The sequence below is a fragment of the Sciurus carolinensis genome, chromosome X (assembly GCF_902686445.1).
Source record: "Sciurus carolinensis chromosome X, mSciCar1.2, whole genome shotgun sequence".
Taxonomy (NCBI): domain Eukaryota; kingdom Metazoa; phylum Chordata; class Mammalia; order Rodentia; family Sciuridae; genus Sciurus; species Sciurus carolinensis.
Genome location: NC_062232.1, coordinates 36,164,295 through 36,184,908, shown reverse-complemented (window position 1 = coordinate 36,184,908; position 20,614 = coordinate 36,164,295). Strand labels below are relative to the sequence as shown.

The window sequence follows — 20,614 nt, the reverse complement described above, 5'->3', positions numbered from 1 at the left end:
ACAAAACTCCATTTTGTATGTATACTACAACAAATCATATTTTCAATATGTTCACAGCTATGTGATCATTTTTAGAAAACCTACACCTATCAAAACATGTATCAAAATGAAACTGGTATTATCTTTTTGGGTGTGGAATATGGAAGATATATATATTTATCTTATGAGTTTTCCAAATCTTATTTAATGTACATATTTTTCATGTAGAAAAATATTATAACATTTATCTCTCAAAAAGTCAACAGAGCAAAAAATACAAAAATATTATTACACTAGTTTTCTTGACCTTCCATCCTCAAATATTGTTCAGCTCGTGCCCTTTCTTCTGAAGGTCCCAGAGTAAATCAAATAGAAGATTAGAAATGAACCAACCCACCAGAAAGTTCTCATATTCTGCATCTTGGCTTTCTGTGGTCTCAGTTATCCATTGTCAACCTCCATCTGAAAATATCATTTTTTCCTGATTTTTTTAAGAAAGAGATCATAGTCACATAATTTTTATTGTAATAGATTGTTGTAATTGATTTTATTACTAGGTATTGTTGTTCTTCTTTTGCTGTGCCTAATTCATAAATTAAACTTTTCATGGTATATATAGGAAAAAAAACATAATAAATACACGATGTAGTACTATTTAAAGTTCAGACATTCACTGGGTGTCTTGGAGTGTATCCCCTGTGGATAAGGGTGGACCACTGTACTTTCAGATCTCCCTTCATTTCAAATTAGGATTATTTCTTTCCCACCAAATTGATGAAAATAGCAATTAGAATCTCAACAGTATTTTCATGTTTAATATTGGTTGTCTAGCTGGGTCCCTGTTAAAATTTTATCATTTATTTTGTTATTTATGACTCCCTTTAATCAATGCCTCTGAATTTATCTATAAGATTAGGAACAAAAGAAATAGGATATCAGGAAACATCAAAGTATATTTTCACTTTGAAATACTATTTTAAGTAAATGTCTGCATATTTGCTTTGGATAGATGCTGCAAATTGTCTTTTGTGATTTCCATCCCATCAGTTATCACGTGGTATCTTACAAAACTAACTCTAAGTCACTTCAGTTTATATATAACACCATTTGTGGGCTGGAATGATGGGAACTGTCACGAAAGTGCTGTCAAGTTGCAGACATTGTCAATAACTGGTATGTTAGTCACAATCCTACAAACTTCCACGGTTAGCATGCACTAAAGTAGAAATCTGCCCTTTGGTGGATATTTGAAGGTTGTGAGCTGACTAATGGTAAAAGAATTTTGAAGTTTTAAAAGCCTGAGTTTCAAATTAAGCATGATAGTGGGTCATGTAGCTATGTATTATTAAATTCTCTGAGACTCAGTTTTCTGGCTTGTGAACTGGGGAAAGCTAACAGCTATTTTATAGGATCATGACAACAATTGAACAAAATAAAAAAATTAAAGAAGCCAGACATGGTGGTGCATGCCTGTAATCCCAGCGACTTGGGAGGCTGAGGCAGGAGGATCTCGAGTTCAAAGCCAGCCTCAGGAATTTAGTGAGGCCCTAAGCAACTCAGCAAGACCCTGCCTCAAAATAAAATATAAATAAGGGCTGGGAATGTGGTTCGGTGGTTAAGTGCTTCTGGGTTCAGTCCCTAGTACCAGAAAAAGCAAGCAACAACAACAAAACCATTAAGTATGGAAAAACTTCAACAAATCAAAGATGGTATTTATTTCACCCTTTGTCAGCATTATCAGGTAGAAAATTTTGCCTCAAGTGTAACTAAACTAGCAATATGCAAACTTTACAACAAAGATAAGAGGGAGATTGATCCTTATTAAAGCTATCCCAGAGTACACAGTACTACTGAATTTTAGGGCATGCTAGATATAACTGAGTCCTTGGAATTGCATGAGATTGTTTACTTCCTGATGTGCTTCTTCACGGTATATATCCTCTAGCTATTGACATGCCAAGAAATCAGGCAAAAGTTCACTCTCTATGCTTTGTTAATTGCTTTCCCACTCATCCATCCTTCGAGCTTGTCTTCTGTTAGAGAGTAAAACATACTGTGAGTGAATAGTTGTGACTAATTTTGTGTTTGGCATAGCACCTAGCAAATCCTTTGTACATTAAGGATGTTTCAAAAAACAATATTTAATTGATAGTCATTCTCATTCATTCATTTGACAAGAAATTATTGAGTACTTGTTATATGCCAGGTACTGTTTTGTGGAAGGGGACACTAAGGTGAGCAAGAAAAATAAGGTCTCAATATTATAGTGGGGGAAGCAACAATAAATATAATAAACTAAAATGAACATAATTTCAGACATTGAAAAGAGTTCTAAAGATACTATACAATGTCAAAACAATAGAAAATGCCAAGAATCTGGGGAATATGGAAGCCAGTGCCCATTTTCACAGGTGAATAAGAGCACATCTTTCTTGGGAAAACATTAGATTAAGTGTGTTGGGGAGTTCAGGATGAGATAGAAGAGATAGGCATGGGCTATGTTACTTAGAGCTATCTTATTCTGGTTTTCATAGAATCTAGTGGAGGGATTTAAGCAATAGAATGACATGACTTGATTTGCATTTGAGAAAGAACACCATGGTGTGGAGGGAGGTAAAGAGCATCTGTCTTCTAGTGTGATCAATGTATATGAGCTGAGGACAAGAGGAGGCAGAGAGGCTAGTCTAGAGAGGGTAATTGCAATACTTCTGGTAAGAGACAACACTAATTTGATGGTGGCAAAGGTAGAGTGGTATGTTGAGAAATGACTGGACTTCCTTATAGGTTGATTTTGGAGAGAGAGAGAGAAATTAAGCTTGATTTCTAAGACTTTAAGCTTTAGCTACTGAGTGAATGGTGGTGCCTTTTACTGAGATGAAGAATCACTGAAAAACAGCTGATATGTGGGAACAAATCATGACAGCATAGAATATGGAACACAAGCTGATTCTGTATAAGGTATTTTGTTTAAGGGAAAGAGAAATCTTATATTCCCTAAATATCTAATGTCTTGTTTTATACTATCGGATTCTAGCGACATTTTCCTGCAACTTGTCAATTGTGCTCAATTTAGCCAAGAAAATGTATTATGTGAATAATTTCTAGATTATTAAGAAGATATTTTCCTACATTTTCCAATTTTGCTCTTGCTTTTTCCTGAGCAGATCTGCAAAGAATCTTGCCACTCTCTTTGTGAACCTTTGTGTTACTGCAGAGACTCATGAGGTCTCTGCTCTCTGGTTCCTGTGGTATGTGAAGCAGTGTGGGGGCACAACCAGAATCATCTCAACGACCAATGGAGGACAGGTACCAATTAATTTCCTCACCATCTCAACAGAAAATCACTACTACTGGAATGAAAGATTGGCATCATCCTTCAATCATGAACTTTTGAGTTTGAGGCAGGCTTGTGACTTTTAGTGCTTTATCATGGTAGTTCAAAGTGATATTTATAAGGAACAGTCTGATTTCAGGGAACCAGTGTAAGAACTGAACAGCCAATGTAATTTTAGGATTAGGCTTGTCCCTTTTTATGGACTTCTGCCATTTTCATTTGTAGATAATTCCAATTATTGTTTGGTAAGTTTATAGACCATCTGATGAACATAGCTTGAGCACTTCTTGGAAAGCTCAAAAAGAAAAGTCAGAAATGCATTTTCAAATTTAAAACACATGCCACACATGGAATTCATTCATTCATTCATTCATTCATTCATTCATTCAATACCTATTCCCTGAGCCCCAGCATTACATGAGGCACCATGCTAGGCACAGTAGGAAGGAGATTAAAAAGTTCTTCGATAACCTGCTTAGTAGTCACATTCCTTTCTTTTCCTCCTACTTTCTTTTCTTTCTCCTTATTCTTCCTGGATCTGTTTGAAATTTTTAAAAAATTAACTGAACTGAAAATTGAAAAAGAGGAAACAGCTTTACTGTGTACACAGGCAGGCAGAATATTTGGAAACTTTAGAACATTTGGAAGCAGGGCTCAGGGAAGGTGGGTGCAGTAAGGTGAAATGACCTTGGTGACCACAGAAGCATCAGACATCTGTCCCAGGATGAGATGGGCAGCCCATGATGGGGAGGGAGGCTGACCTGTAGGGTGAGGTATGGTGTAAAGGTAGGGAAGTTCTAAGCCTCACTTATAGGACCAGGCCTAAGTGAGCCCAGGCAAGTGGTAGCTGAACTTTAGGTAGTTTCACCAGACCCAACAGCCCAACAAAATGATACTGAAGGGCTAGGTGTGGTGGCACACACCTGTAATTCCAACTACACAGGAGACTGAGGCGGGAGAATTGTAAGCTCTAGGCCAGGCTGGGCAATTTAGTGAGACCCTATCTCAAAATAAAAAATAAAAAGGGCTGGAGTGTAGCTCAGTGTTAGAGTGCTTGCCTTATGTGTGCAAGAGCCTGGGTTCCATCCCCAGTACTGCAAGTAAAAGCTAGACTGGGATTATAGCTCAGAAGTACAACACTCCTGGCTTCAGTCCCCAAAATCCCCTTCCCCAAAATGCAAATGGAACATAAATCAGGGGAGGTAACCAGACTGATGGGACGTGGAGATCATTCTAAGGATGTCCTGCCTAGGTTGGATCTTGGGAATCTACAAGTTGCCTTTAACATGATTTAGAAAAAACATAATTTTGTCAAAAGTCAGCAGTTCCAAGTTAAAATACAGTGGTTAAAGACATGATTCACAGTAGTTAAATGAAGTATTCTACATCTCTGATTGAAGAGAAGTGAGGAAAACTAACCACTAAGAAATATATGCCCATTCCTGTATTTCCCACCTATCTTTTTTCTTTCCAGGAGAGGAAATTTGTGGGTGGATCTAGTCAAGTGAGTGAGCGAATAATGGAGCTCCTTGGGGACCGAGTGAAGCTAGAGAGGCCTGTGATCCACATTGACCAGACAGGAGAAAATGTCCTTGTGGAGACCCTAAACCACGAAATGTATGAGGTAACTTAGACCCTTAAAGTAGGGGAAAAAGACCAGAGTCTCATAGATAACCAAAGCTTACATAAAGCCAAGAATATCCCAGCTGTCTTGGACCCTTTGAGAATGTGACGTTTGAGCACACAACTGAAGGAGATGCGGGATTGAGTCATGGGGTGGGGGAGAGTGTTCCAAGTAGATGGAATGGCCAGTGCCGAGGCCCTGAGGTGAGAGCAAGTCTGGCATGATCAAGGAACAGAAAGGTGGTCAAAATAACAGAAGTAAGAGGAGCGAAGTTGGAAGAGCAACATGAGGTGGAATCAGAGAGGTAACAGAAATCTGGTTCATGTATGACCTTGGATATGACTGTGAGGAACTTGACTTCGACTCCATGTGTCATGGGAAATCATTGGAGGTTTTCAGTAATGAGGGTTTCTTTAGATTTCAACAGGATCCTTTCAGTTTTGCTGTCAAGAGACTGAACGGGCCAAGGGTAGAATGAGAGATCATTAGGGGAAAACCAAAATAATTTACCAATGATGTTTAACCATGTTGTTTTTCTTTCAGGCAAAATATGTGATCAGTGCTATTCCTCCAATTCTGGGCATGAAGATTCACTTCAACCCACCTCTGCCAATGATGAGAAACCAGCTGATCACTCGTGTGCCTTTAGGTTCAGTCATCAAGTGCATGGTTTATTATAAGGAGCCCTTCTGGAGGAAAAAGGGTTAGTACTTTCCTTATATAAAGACCTTCTGCAGAAGATCCAACAAAGTTGTGTCATCACATGCATTTGCTTGTAACTATTTTTATTAAAATTCTGGACATAAAACATTAGTCCAGGTTCTTAAGTATAGTTCTTTCAAATAAAATATATCAGCACAAATTCTTAGAATTAACTTTTATAATTAGCTATAATTATAAAACTCTTTTATAATTAGCTATAATATCTATTTGATCTTCCTACAAAATCTTGTGAAAACAAATGAGTAACATTTTCTAATATAGTTTTTAAAAAATATTTTTATTAGTTGTTGATGAACATTTATTTTATTTATTTGTATGCAGTGCTGAGAATTGAACCCAGAGCCTCACACATACTAAGCAAGCACTCTACCACTGAGCTATAACCCCAGCCCTCTAATACAGTTTTTTGAAGTATGACTTTGTAAAGCCATTCACAGAGGTGGGGATTTTTTCATTAGTGTCAAGATTCTACCATATTAAATTAAATGAATTTCTTCATTTTATGTAGTCCTCAAGTATGCTTCTATACCATGGAGGATAGTACACATGGATGCTCACTGAAGTCCTGTATTCTGCCATACAGGACTATAAATCTGCTTTGTCCAGCACACTAGCCATAGTCCACATGTGGGCACTGAACACTTGAAATGTAGCTAGTGAAATTAAGGAACCAAATTTTTCAATTCCATTTCATTTTAGTAGCTAGTAGCTACTGCATTGGATAGCACAATACTAGAGTCTTATCACATTTACTCTTATCATGTCTTCTTTTCTTCCAAGTGGAGACCAGGAGACAACAGCCAATCCCTGGTATTGAGGGCAAAGAGAAGGGTGGACTGAAATGAGAAAACAGCACAGCAGAAAGGAAGATGGCTGTAGACAAATGGGGACAATGTCATAGTTTGGTCTTAGAGCAGTATTTCTTGCCTTTGTGTCCATAGGCTCTGCCATTCATGGATTCAACCAACTACAGATCAAAAGTATTTGGATGAAAAATTATGTCTGTACTGAATACATGTCATTATTCCCTATACAATTTAGTATAGCAACTATTTGCAGAGCATTTGTATCATATTATGTATTATTAGTAATCTAGAGATAGTTTAAAGTATATGGAAGAATGTGCTTAGACTCTACACAAATATTATGCCATTTAAATAATGGACTTGGGTATCCATGGATTTTTGGTATCTACAAGGGTCGCAGAACCAATTCCCCATGGATACCAGTGGTAACCTTTTTCAGTCACATCACAGGCTCCTGATTCCACACCCTGCAGATAATCATGGTTAGGGCTGTTACTGGATTGGTGCATCAGGTGATCAAGTAATCTACCCTTTGTGAATGTTCCACCAGATGAGTTCTGTCATTTTAGTCATTGAATCTAATGTCAGTGGCACACTGGCATTAAGTTGCTTCCTCTTGTAAACCAGGTCACACATTTTAGATGGATCACCAGTGAAATGTAGATTGAATTTAGGACCAGTAATAGAGACTCTCCTCTATCTTTACTTGTGGAGATAATCTCCAACTTTCCATTCATGTCTGTAAACCATTTTAGGCTTCCTACATGCCAGGCAAGTTGTTAAACTCCAGTATCAAAAAGAAAACCCAAGGTTCCCCACCTTCAGGAAGAGGCTTAATTGACTTGGTCCTTGTTGGTAGTGAGCCTTGAGTAATGCTTTAAGAAAAGATTGTAGACATTATTTTAAAATTATTTTTATTTGTTCTAATTTGTTGTATATGACAGTAGAATACATTCATACATTTTGATAGATCATACATAAATGGAGTATAATTTCTCATTTTTCTGATTATACATATTGTAGAATCAAATAAGTCATGCAGTCATACATGTACATGAGGTAGTAATGTCTGTTTCACTCTACTATCATTCCTACCCACATAACACTTCCCCTCCCTTCACTCCCCTCTATCTAATATAAAGTAACTCTATTCTTCCCTAGCCCCCCTCCCCTTATTGTGAATTAGCATTCACTTATCAGAGAAAACATTTGACCTTTGGTTTTTTGGGTTTGGCTTATTTCACTTAGCATGGTGTTCTCTAACTCCATTTGTTTACCAACAAATGCCATAATTTCATTCTTATTTAAAGCTGAGTAATATTCCATTATATATATATATTCCATTATATATATATATATAATATTCCATTATATATATTATATATATATATATAATATGTATATCATGTTTTCTTTATCCATCATCTGTTGAAGGGCATCTAGGTTGGTTCCATATTTTAGTTATGGTGAATTGAGCTACAGTAAACATTGGTGAGGCTGTATCACTGTAGTATGTTGATTTTAAGTCCTTTTATTTAGCCCAAATGAAGTATTTGAGATTTCTTTTATTGTTATAGGTTGAACATTCCTAATCCCAAAATCCAAACTCCAAAATGTTCCAAAGTCTGAAACTTTTTTAGCACCAACCTGATACCGCTAGTGGAAAATTCCATACCATGAAAATTTATTTCATGCATAAAATTATTAATTGAGTGAAATTACCTTCAGGCTATGTATATAAGGTATATATGAAAAATGAACAAGTCATATGTTTCTACTTGCATCCCATTTGAAAGATAACTCATTAAGTATATATGAATATTTAAAAAAATTTTAAATCCAAAAATCCAAAACACTTCTCTGATCCTGAGCATTTGGGATAATGGATACTCGACCTGTAGTCAATTACAATGTAGTTAATTTGGCAGTGACATTGGCAGTCTGATGCTAAGAAAATATCCTGTTATAGGAGTCTACTTCTTCAGACTTAAAATCAGATTCCTTCAAATAAAGTTAATCACTTATCAATGTAACAGGAATCATATAGAAAGTGAGTTTTGGAGTGCCCCTTTATATTTCTGTAATAGCCTAGAACTTAATACCTTGTGGTGTAATTACCAGTTTGCATGACTGTCTTCTTCTAGAGTCTGGATTTTCTGGACAAGGAAATGAATTTTTGAATTCCTAATGCCTAGCACAGTACCTGGCTTAAACTAGATGTTCAATAATGGTTGATTCAGACTGGGTGCCGTGACACATGCCTGTAATCCCAGCAACTCGGGAGGCTGAGACAGGAGGATCTCAAGTTCAAAGTCAGACTCAGAAACTTATCAAGGCCCTAAGCAACTCAGTGAGACCCTGTCTCTAAATAAAATACAAAATAGGACTGGGGTTGTGACTCAGTGGTCGAGTGACCTTGAGTTCAATCCCCGGTACCCCCCCCAAAAATAATGGTTGATTCAATAAATACACTAATGTACAGTCATAACAGAAAAGCTGAGGGAATTTGAGCAAACAAGATAAAAGTGGATGAGTTTTGCAGTCCCAAACAGCCTAGCAGTGACTAGCACATCACAGGCACATAGCTGTCATTTGAAGTTTTTGTTTGTTTGCTTTGTTTTACAAGTTTGGTAAAATTTGGTTTATTAGAGAGGAGGTATTTTTGTGAGTGTGTCTTGATCCAGGCAGTTATAAGCAGTTGTTTTTAATGTATTTTTAATTAGCATCTTGTAGATGTACATGATGGTGAGATTCACTGTGGTATATTCATAGATGTGCATAGGAAAAGTAAGTCAGATTCATTCCAATGTCTTTCCTTGTCCCATCCTTCCTTCCTCCCCATCAATCCCCTTCCTCTACTCTACTGATCTATTTTGATGGAATCCTATCTTTTCCTTTTTTCCTCCTTAATTTGGATTAGCTTCCACATATCAGAGAAAGCATTCAACCTTTGACTTTTTTGATTTACATTTTCCTGATTGCTAGAAACGCTGAATATTGTTTTCATATTTTGTTTGTCATTTGCACTTCTTCTCTTGAGAAGCATCTCTTCAGTTCTTTTCCCCATTTATTAATTGGGTTATTTATTAGTTTTTTGTGTTAAGTTTTTTGAGTTCTTTATGTATTCTGGATATTAATACCCTATTCTAAAGAGCATGTGGTAAAGATCTTCTCCTCTCTCATAGGCTGTCTCTTCACGAACTTGTTTCCTTTGCTGGGCAGAAACATTTTAATTTGATGTCATCCCACTTATTGATTTCAGGTTTTATTTCTTGCACTTTAGGGATCTTGTTAAGGAAGTCAATTCCAGTGACAATATGTTGAAGTGTTGAGCCTGTTTACTTCTAGCACTTGGAGAATTTCTAGTCTAATTTCTAAGTCTTTGATCCACTTGGAGTTGACTTTTCTTACAGGGTGAGAGATAGGGGTCAAGTTTCATTCTTCTACATATGTATTTATATTTCTCCCAGCACCATGTGTTGAAAGGCTATCTTTTCTCCAACAAATGTTTTTGGAATCATTGGTATCAGACATAATCAGTTCTTGATTGATTCTTTCCCTTCTTCTAGAATCATGCTAAACACTGCTTTTATTTTATTGTATTGTATATATTTAAGGTCTACATCATGATGTTTTGATATACACATATATAGTAAAATGATTATTGAGGTCAAACTAATTTACATATCTCCTCACATAGCCATTGTGTTAGTCAGCTTTTCACAACTATAACAAAATGCCTGAGATAACTTGTAAAGAGAAAAGGTTTGGACTGGGGTTGTGGCTCAGTAGTACAGCACTCACCTAGCATGCGTGAGGCCCTGGGTTTGATCCTCAGCACCACATAAAAATAAAATAATGGTATTGTGTCCACCTACAACTAAAACAAAATAAAAAGAATAAAATAAGAGAGAAAAGGTTTATTTGCAGTCACAGTTTTGGAGGTTCCGATCCTTGTTCAGTTGACCCCATTGCTTTTGGGCCTGTGACAACACAGCACATAATGGTGAGAATGTGTGGCAGAGAGAAACTGCTCACCTCATTGTCAAGAAGCAAAAGAGAGTGAGGAGGGGTCTAGGGTCCTACAGTCCCTTTTGAGAACATTCCCCCAGTGACCTAAAGACCTCCCACTAGGCTCTACCCCTTAAGGATACCACCATCTCCCAGTAGTGCCACTCTGGCACCAAGTCTTTGCCACATGGGCCTTTGGGGGATGTTTACCAAACCATAGCAATCTAACAGTCACCTTTGTGTGTGTGTGCGTGTGTGTGCATGTGCATGTGCATGTGCATGGGTAGTAAGAGCACCTGGTTGCTTCTAGATCGATTATCCCAGAAAGTTCTTCCCAGTACCTTGGTGTGTAACATCTTTGTGATTTTGCAAGGAAGGGCTCCCTCTTCTTTTCTGGCCTTCCACCAAGTCATTCTAAGTCCAGCTGCCCTCACCATTAGCATCCTGTCCTCCACTGGAGCCATCACAACTACCTCACCCCTTCATCAAGAAAGCTAGCTGCTAGCAACCCAGAATCCTTTTGATCTCTTTGCTTCTGCTTATCTTCCACCCTTTATCTTAAATCTTTGTGTCTTCATATCAATTTATGATTTCAATGATAAAAACAATACCTACTTTTACAGAAGTCAACTTATTCACCATAAAACTTTGAAAAATAAAAGTATAGGAAATTCCTCTCTTACTGCTCCTCCCCTTAGAGAACCATTGTTTAAAGTTTAGGTTGTTGGTCTGGTGGTATAGCTCAGTGGTAGAGCACTTGCCTAGCATTCGTAAGGCCCTGGGTTCTATCCTCAGCACCACAACAGAAAAAAATATAATAAGTTGTTTATATTTAAAAATTTAGTGTATGCATAGTTAATATTTTAATTATACATGTACATATATAGAGAAATGCATCTACTATTAATATGTATTAGATAATATGTATAATATTTATATGAAAATTTAATTTAAAATGTTCTATAGTTTTCCAAAATCATGTTATTTTAAAATCATGATATATATCCTAATGAAATTTGCTTCTTCCTATCAACAACAGTACTTTAATTCTACCTCCTTTCAACAACTGAATGAAGAGTACTTCATTGTATGATTCTATCAAAATTTTCTCAAAAGGCATTTCTCTTGTTTCCAGGTATTTGCTGTTATACACCATGCTGCAGTGAACAACTTGCAGCAAGTAGTTCTGCAGATTTGGATAGGAACATTCCTTTTGGATAAATTTGTATAAGTGGAATTATGAGGTCAATTGATTTGGATTGGCCTTTGTTAGCATTCCTATCTTCTCAAATCCTTGTTACTAGCTAATTCTATTTGTTAATTTTTTGCTCCTTGGGTAGGAGAAATTATCCTACTTATTCACAATTTATATCTTTGTGATTAATAAGGCTTAAGGGGCATATTGAATCATTTTATAAATTATGTTTTCATCATTGCCTCATTAAAGTTTTTCTGTATATCTAATAAATATTTTTCTAATCCAACTAAAATCTCAAAGGTACACATGAGTTTTATTGTTTTATTTTGTTTTGTTTTGATGTTGGGAATGGAACCCAGGGCGTCTAGCATGCTAAGCACATACTCTACCACTGAGTGACAGGCCTAGCCCCTACATAGGGCCTTTCTATTCCCCTAATCTTTGTTAATGGGCTTCAAATATTTTTAACAGCTCTATACATTTTCTTTCACTATCCCACTTTGGAGAGCACAAATTTATATTATCTAGTATATGACAGCACTGCACCATTTTAATCATTATAGCTTAATGTCCTATTTTAAAAAAATTTTGGTTGTAGATAGATACAATACCTTTATTTTATTTATTTTTATGTGGTGCTGAGGATCAAACCCAGTGCCTCACATGTGCTAGGCAAGCGCTCTACCACTGAGCTACAGACTCAGTCCCTATAAAATGTTTTGATAACTGGTAGGACAATCTTTCATTATTACTTTTTCTTAATTTTGTCCTGAGTGAATTTCAATTATTCTACCAGATGAATGTTGTTATTATTTCATCAGAACTCTTCCTCCATACCCCTACACACAAAAAGTTTCTATTAAGTTACATTGTTCTGAATATTCTTCTTCATTACCTTCCATAGCGACAATATCTTTTCTGTTCTCTCTGAGAATATTACTGCTTCAGGGGAAATTTCTTCTATTCCCTGAATCATTGTCTTTTTATTTCTGAAAGTTCCTTCCAGTTGGTTGATTTGTTCTTTGTTTCTCCTTTTTTCTCTGCTCTTTCTCTTCTTCTTTCTCTTCTTTCTTCTTTCTTCTTCTTTTTTCCTGTGGTGCTGGGGATGAACACCAGGGCCTCAGGCATGCTAGGCAAGTGCTCTACCACTGACCTACATCCTCACTCCTATGCTTTTCTTTTAAAGAAAGAACTTTGTTAAACTTCTGGATATCCTTCTATGTCCTCTTCCTTCTTACCCCATTACGTCCCATTCTCCTGTTTACAGAACACCTATTAAAAGCCTAATAAAATGGCTCAATTTAAGTTCTCATAGGTGTACTATATATAGGATGGTGGGATATAAGGGAATATTAAGAATGAGACACTGTGTGCACAGGAAGGTCCCCTGAGCTTTCTAGCTACAAGTGATAGAAAACCCACTGATGCTTCATGTTTCCATTGGCACAAACATGGCTTTTTCTCTCTACCCCTGGTTCTTCATTTATCTCTAAGTGAACCCACGTAGTTCAGAGTCCACCTTCACTCTGGGAAGAGTGTCTGAAGAGCCCCCTCCACCTAGAAAGCAGCATCTTCACCCTGGCCCTACCTGGTGTCCTATGCCAGTTCATTCAGCTCATCCCTATATGATCAAGATATACCTGCTCATTTCACTGATGACATCTGTTCTGTTTATCTCCACTCTTTATTTGCCTTCTTTTTTTTTTTCCATAGTAGAGAATGATCCCAGGGATACTTTACCACTGAGTCCTTACCCTGGGTCCTTCTGTCCTTTTCATTCCTATTTCGAGACAGGGTTTTACAAAGTTGCTGAGGCTGGCCTTGCAATCCTCCTGCCTGGGCCTCGTAAGTTGTTGGGATTACAGGCCTGCACTATCATGCCTTGCTTTCTTGCCTCCTTGTAATATGTGATTCCTTAGCTAGTTCTCTTATATTCTTAAGTCTTCTTGCAGTTTTGGACAGACTTTGAACATTTTTTCTTCTCATACTTCAGTTTTTGTCAACATCATTCCTACCCCAACATACCTGAAGGGGGCATGCAAGCACATTGATTCTCTCGCAGGTGCACTGAGGGGAGGGATGTGAGAGGAAAGAGAAGCAAAAGCAGTTTAAAAAGCCTTTGGATATGTCTGGTCACACACTCATGGCTGACCACAGGTTGGGGATGAGCGTGTGTGCCTGCAAAGTTCTTTCTCTGTTCTTTCTTCCTAATTTTAAAACCCTCCTATTGACTTTTCTATGTAACATTTGTTCTAGAGTCTTCCACCATAATTTTGTTGAAACAACCTCCAATTTGCAAGTAAATGATGGAGCAGGAGGAGGAGTACACTACAGCAGGATATTATTATAACATTTCTGACCCTAGCCTGACAGTTTTACTGCTGCTCTGTCACAGTCTTTTGTTGAAATTGAATGTATAGTCATTCCCAGGATCCATGGGGTACTGGTTACCAGAACCCCTACAGATACCAAAATCATCAGATGATCATGCTCCTTATTTAAAACGGCATGCATCCTCCTGTATACTTTAAAAGATCTCTAAACCATTTATAATAGCTAATCAAACATACACACTGTGTAAATATTTATTATACTGTATTGTTTAGGGACTAACAATAAAAAGTATGTACATGTTTAGTACATGTGTAATTTTTTTCAAATGTTTTCAACCCACAGTTGTTTTGAATTCACAAATGTGGAACCCACAGATACAAAAGGCTTACTGCATTTGGGGGCTTCTGGGGGTTGGTGGTGAGGGAAGCCCTTTTTTCTAGAATGATCTGAATTTGTTTCTCAAGTTGTTCTTAAAGGGGAAAGGGTTTTTGGAGGTCATTTTTGAAATGAAGGTTTGGAACTCTATGAATTTTAGTCCTCTCTGCCCTGTTTTCCATCAAGAAATTCTTCAAATAGAATAAGTGGTCAGATGTGGTGGTTCACATCTGTAGTCCCAGCTACTTGAGAAGTTGGTGCAGCTGGATTGCTTGAACTCAGAAGTTTGGGTCCAGTCTGGGCAACACATTAAGACCCCATCCATAAAACAAAAAATAAAAACAAAACAGAATAAGTGGCTTTTCATGAAATGTGAATATCAAAGTCCCTTCTGTTCTACAGGAAAGGACTAGTATTTCCTTTGTACATCTGTGATTTTATTCTGATTCCTTATGAAAGAGAAAATAGGGAACACGAGTATTAACGTGAAGGAAAATCAGATTTTATTAAATGGTGACCTGGATGAATTCAGAATATCACATTGCCCTATTCTTTTCAGAGAAGGAAGAACTTAAAGTTTGATTTTTTTTTTAGCTAACTGTTGCTACTCAGTTCTCCTATTAATATGAGTTTGGTTTGCCTTCATAAATTGGGAGTGTAATATGCTTTTTCCAGCCTTTGGGCTTCTCAAATTGAAAAATGTGTGCTTTATTGTAACTGCATAGTTTGATAGGATGATGAATGTGTTCTTCCATTTTGCTATTCTCCAAGATTACTGTGGATCCATGGTTATTGAAGGAGAAGAAGCCCCAATTGCCTACACATTGGATGATACCAAACCTGATGGCAGCTATGCTGCTATCATCGGGTAAGGCACAATTATGGCACTGTGGTTGTGTTCAGTATTGACAAGAAAATCAAACACTATTAATAAATATGTCTCAAACTTTGTTAAATAATTTTTTACCAAATGACACTATTCTCCAAATCCAACAATAGAAAAATTCATACTGCTTCTTTTCTTTGATGTGTTCCAAGGAATAAATATCTACAAAATAAGTATAATACCAATAACGTTTTTTAATTTGCTGTATTAAATTTCCACTTCATATTTAGTGCTGGGGTAGATATAGATCAAAAGATGATCTATTATTTGTTGAAACATTATTCAAAGACATTACTTGGGGTGTTTTGCTAAGATGGCTCCTTGTGGAACCTATGTAGGCATTGTTATTGTGTTAATCTGTTTTGTGTTACTATAACAGAATACCAGAGACTGGATAATTTATAAAGAAAACAGGTTTGTTTTAATTCACAGTTCTGGAAATTCCAGGCACATGGTGCCAGCATCTACTTGGCTTCTGGTAAGGGCCTTGTGTTGCATCACGCATGATGGAAAAGTGAAAAGGAAGTGAGTATGTGCCTTGAAGTCACCGTGAGAGAGGAAGGAAGACAGCCAGCAGAGGAAGCCAAACTTGCTTTATAACAACCAACTCTTCACTCTCATGGGAGCTGTATTAAACCTTTCATGATAGTGAATCCCTGAAACCTGAAAATGTCTTTTAAAAGCCCCACTACCTCTCAACACTATCACAATGGGGACTGAATTTCTCCACGAGTTTCGGTAGGGACAAATCACATTGAAATTATAGTAAATGTTATTCATGTGGAATGCTGAGATTTTCTCAGTCCCACTAGAGAGGAACCAAGGTCAGTCCTGTCCTCAACTTGTCAGGGAAGATCAGCACAGATGGGAGATTGTCTTGGGAGCCAGAACCTGGTCCAAAGAGGTGTCTAGCTGGAGCAATTAAAATTGAGATGGATCCTAGGACATGTATAAGTTTATTTCATAGGGAACCAAGGTAAGAAAGGTCAGTCAAAACCAATTGTTAAGTTGAAAGCAATCATAGAACTGGAAATAGAGGCAGAATCTAGAAGGTTCATTTCTAGGGAGACACCATGGAGGAGAGAGAACCAAAGAACAAGAACTGGATTAAACTGGAAGCACTCACATGCAGCCTTAATGGAAGCATTTGGGGTCCACAGTTCATTCCTATTGGCCATCAGCCAGATGGGGGAAAGTGGGTCACTCATCATGTTACCCTCAGCACAAATCATCGGCAGTCATCTACTTTTTGTCCCTTGCTCCTCAAAGCTAGAAGGTGCTCTTCAATGTCAGAAATGTAACATGTGAACAGTTAAACTCTGAACATAAAATAGGTTAATGTATATATTATTTCTTCTGATTGGCTTTGAACATTGAACTCCAGGCAAATGTGTAGTATAAAAATGAGACCAGGATGAAAGAAATCATTAATTTCCCTTCTTTTTCTTGTTTATATATTGCAGATTTATCCTTGCTCACAAAGCCAGAAAACTGGCACGTCTTACTAAAGAAGAAAGGTAACAAAAGAAGTATTCCTTCTTCCTTCCTTCTTTCCTCTCCCCGTGTCTCCATCCCTTCTTTCCCTCTTTCTTTCCTTCTTTTCTGCCTACTTGCTTGCCTTTCAATTTTGCTTAACTTTTAAACTTATGAGCTGCCCAATAATATGTGTATTGCCAATGCTATGTATCTGTTATGCTAATTTTAAGGGTCTGGTTGTATAAAGGCACAAAGTTGATAGCTTAAGAACCAATTATTCAAATTAGTATTTATCGAGTTTATTGTACACAAGTCACCATGCTAGGGACTATGGAGACTGTGAAAATGAATATAAACCAGGGCTGAAAATGAACTGGTGGAGAAGATAACCAGGTAGAGAAATTACTGTGCTGCTGTACATGAGTGATGCATAGCAATTACAGATTATAGGTGCAAAGGGACTGATTTCTCTGGAGGTGGCAATTTCTTCTGGCAATTAGTATTCATCACTGCCAATTATGTATTCCCACACCACTACATATTTACCAACTAAAAGCCCTGAATAACATTATGTGCATTCTTTCCCCTTCTGTTAGTATGCTCCTCTGTGACCATTGACATCTCTGTGTGTGGTCAGGGCTATAGAGGTCTGCTTAAGCCCTCACCTAAAAATCTCCCCATTGCAACATAAGATCCATGAAAGTTAGGAAGTGTTGTCTGGTTAGTTCACTGAACGCTCACCAGTATCTGAAACAAATCTTTTCCCAATTTGTCTTTTGATTATATTTATAGCTTATTTGTTGTTTAAAAAGATATATATTTATCTCTTTATGTAGTCAAATTTATCTAATTTTAAATCATGACTTACAAATGGCCTATCATGCATAGAAAAAGACTTTCCTATTTCAAGATTTTTCTTTAAAAATCAGTAATTTTTCCATTAGTTTTCTAGGCTCATCTATTATATGAAAATCTTTAATCCTTCTGAAATATATTTTGGTGTAAGAAGTAATTAATGTAGGAGTGTAGGAGTCCAACATTATTTCTTTTATGGGCAGCCATTTGTCCCAGAGCCATTTTATTGAATGATCTGTTGTTTCTTTACTGGTTTAAAATGCTCACCTTTATGAAGTCTTACCCTTATGTAATTGGTTCTATTTCTGGACTTAATTTTACTTCTTTGTTCTTTCTGGCCTTTCCTCTGCTTGTGCCAGACTATTCATGTGAAAATAAAGAGAGAGACAAAGAAAGAGAAGGAGAGAGAGAAGTAAGATTGAGGGGAAAAATAGGCATTTTTATATATTTAAAAAAATAATTTCTGAATTTAAAATGGTAATGATAATATTTTTAAAATTATTGGCTTAGCTTTAAAACATGTTCAAGATCCTTGTTAGCATTACTACTCTGTAAAAAGCAGGCTTGAAATAACTTTATTTATAGAAATATAGTTGATGGATTTAATTGGATAATTAATTGACTCATTTTTATTGACTAATTATAACAATTGGCTTACTTCCAAATCCCTCATTAGACTTAAGAGCTACTATTTGTTGAACATTTATTTATTACATACCAGTTACTGGGCGGGAAAATTTATATCAGTGGTTCTCAAACTTGAGAATCATCTGGAAGATTTGCGAAAATGCAGATTGCTGCTACTCCTCTTGCTGAATTAGGAGGTCTGGGGCAGGACCAGAGAATTGACATTTCTAACAAGTGCCCTCATGATGTTGATGCTGTAGGTCTGGGAACCACAGTTTTCAATCATTAATAAAAAAAATCATGGAGATTGTTGTTAAAACTAAAGCTCAGACAGCTCTAGTAATGTGCTTGAGGTCTCACAGTGGTAAGAAACAGAAGCAGAAATCACAGCTTTTCCTGCTCCCTACATTTCCCACTGGGTCCACTGCCTCATATAGGTCAGGGAGATAGAGGGAGGTGACTTGAGCCATATCTTCACCCTCCCAGAATCTCCAGCACTTAGCAGATGGACTGACACTTTAAGAGGTACCGTCCTTTTTCTTGAACAAATGGAGAAATTGCCCTGGGTTCCCTGGTGAGTTGAGTGACATATCACTTTACTTTTTAAAAAAATTATCAACATTCTCTCATGATTTGTATTGGTGACCTCATCGGTTTAAGACATTTGAGATCAGACGAAATGCCTTGTTCTAAAGATTTAAAATGAAATGTTGACGTGGAACAATGGCTCAGTCTTTTCTTGTTTTTAATTTGCCAACAATTTCACAGCTGGTGTGTGCCTGGGTTTACATTTTATTTTAATTATAAGTTCTATTTTTCTAGATGAGGGTTTTAATATAGTCTTAAATGGCCCTTAGTCACTTGACCTGGTGTTCTTTTTAAAATTCTTTTCAGTTTTATATAACATATGGTGCATTTTGACATAATCACAAAGTAAGGAATATAACTTGCTCACCGGGTCTTTCTCTTAAGGGAATGGGTGCCTCTCACTTTTTCTTTCTCTTCCTTTCTTCATCTTCACTTTTTGTTGTTGTTGTTGTTGTTCCATAGGTTGAAGAAACTTTGTGAGCTCTATGCAAAAGTTCTGGACTCCCAAGAAGCTCTGAAGGTAAGACTGCTTCCCATCCCTTTCCTAAGGGTGGTAGAATTTGTTCATCCTGAAGCAAGGATAGGTTCATACATAGCCCTAGAGCTCATATTTACTCTGATATACTTTCAGAGGGTCTTCATAGGGCTGGTTAATTTATAAGTGGTCCCAGAGAGTTTGGACCCTGGCTGTGCTGGTGGCAGATAAGGAACTTTGTGACATGTTGTGGTTTAGGTGGTGCTACACTTGTCACTGAAATCAGTGCTCAACCTGGAGCAGGGTGTGGGTCACTGTGCCTCCAGCTCCATCAGGGGGTGAAGAGGGCAGAGTTTCAGCTACCCATAGGAAAGTTCTAGATCCTGGAAGCCAGGATGGGAATGAAAAAGAGCTTTCCTTTTTTCTGGTGGTCTTGTAAGAAGACTAGAGGTTCATTCATGTCCATAAACTAACACTGGCTCCACCCTCACTGTCTTACAGTTATAGGATGACCAGTCTCCCTTCCCGTTCGTTATGTCCCCTTTTCTGCCTTGTTTTACCCTTGAACATCAGAGAGTAGGAAGACAGGTTGATGGGCCCTCCCTGTCAGATGAGTTTCCTAGACATCTTTGGAAGTAATCCTGAGGAAATAATGATCTTAAAATCAATCAAGTAGAACTCTGATGTAGTTACAGGTGAAGGTGGGGGCAGGTGGGGTATGGTGGCAGTGTGGTAAGCAAACAAACCAGCACTTCCTTCTGGGACGTTTAGTGACAGAGGGTGCAAGGTGCCTCATCAATATTTAAAATGATGAATTGCTGTTCTTGTAACGGTCACCAGATTGCTGGATTTTTACTGCTTTGACATGGATTATATCACCTTTTGAAACTGGTTATTAAACTCAGTTACGCATGAAGCATTTGAGAACAGTGGAGAGTGATGTACAAATGAGCAATTAAAATGTGAGAAAAATTTAAAGAGGGTGCTGAAAGTGGTTCACTAGTTAAACCTCTCAGACATGAGTATCTATAATATATATCATAATCTAACTGAGCAGCTGCATGGCTTAGTGCTATTGCCCTAAAATTTACATTGCTTAGTTTTGGAGTGGCTGACTTCCTCCAGGTCAAGTAGTTGTGGCTTTTGAATTTGTTGACTCTTCCTTCCTTCCTTCCTTCCTTCCTTCCTTCCTTCCTTCCTTCCTTCCTTCCTTCCTTCCTCCCTCCCTCCCTTCCCTCCTCCCTCCCTTCCTTCCTCCCTTCCCTTCCCTTCCCTTCCCTTCCCTTCCCTTCCCTCCATCTCTCCCTCCTGCCTCATTCTTTT

At 37.4% G+C, this 20,614-nt stretch overlaps 1 protein-coding gene across 1 annotated transcript in view; it reads left to right on the top strand.

Moving 5' to 3' along the window:
• The window catches only part of Maob (monoamine oxidase B), a 112,630-nt gene that overhangs the window by 83,283 nt on the left and 8,733 nt on the right, over positions 1–20,614 (top strand). Inside the window, exons 6-11 of the mRNA XM_047535913.1 lie at positions 3,144–3,285; positions 4,788–4,937; positions 5,481–5,640; positions 15,156–15,252; positions 16,734–16,787; positions 19,279–19,336. Of these exons, the coding sequence (XP_047391869.1) occupies positions 3,144–3,285; positions 4,788–4,937; positions 5,481–5,640; positions 15,156–15,252; positions 16,734–16,787; positions 19,279–19,336 (661 nt within the window). The remainder of the gene's footprint in view (positions 1–3,143; positions 3,286–4,787; positions 4,938–5,480; positions 5,641–15,155; positions 15,253–16,733; positions 16,788–19,278; positions 19,337–20,614) is intronic.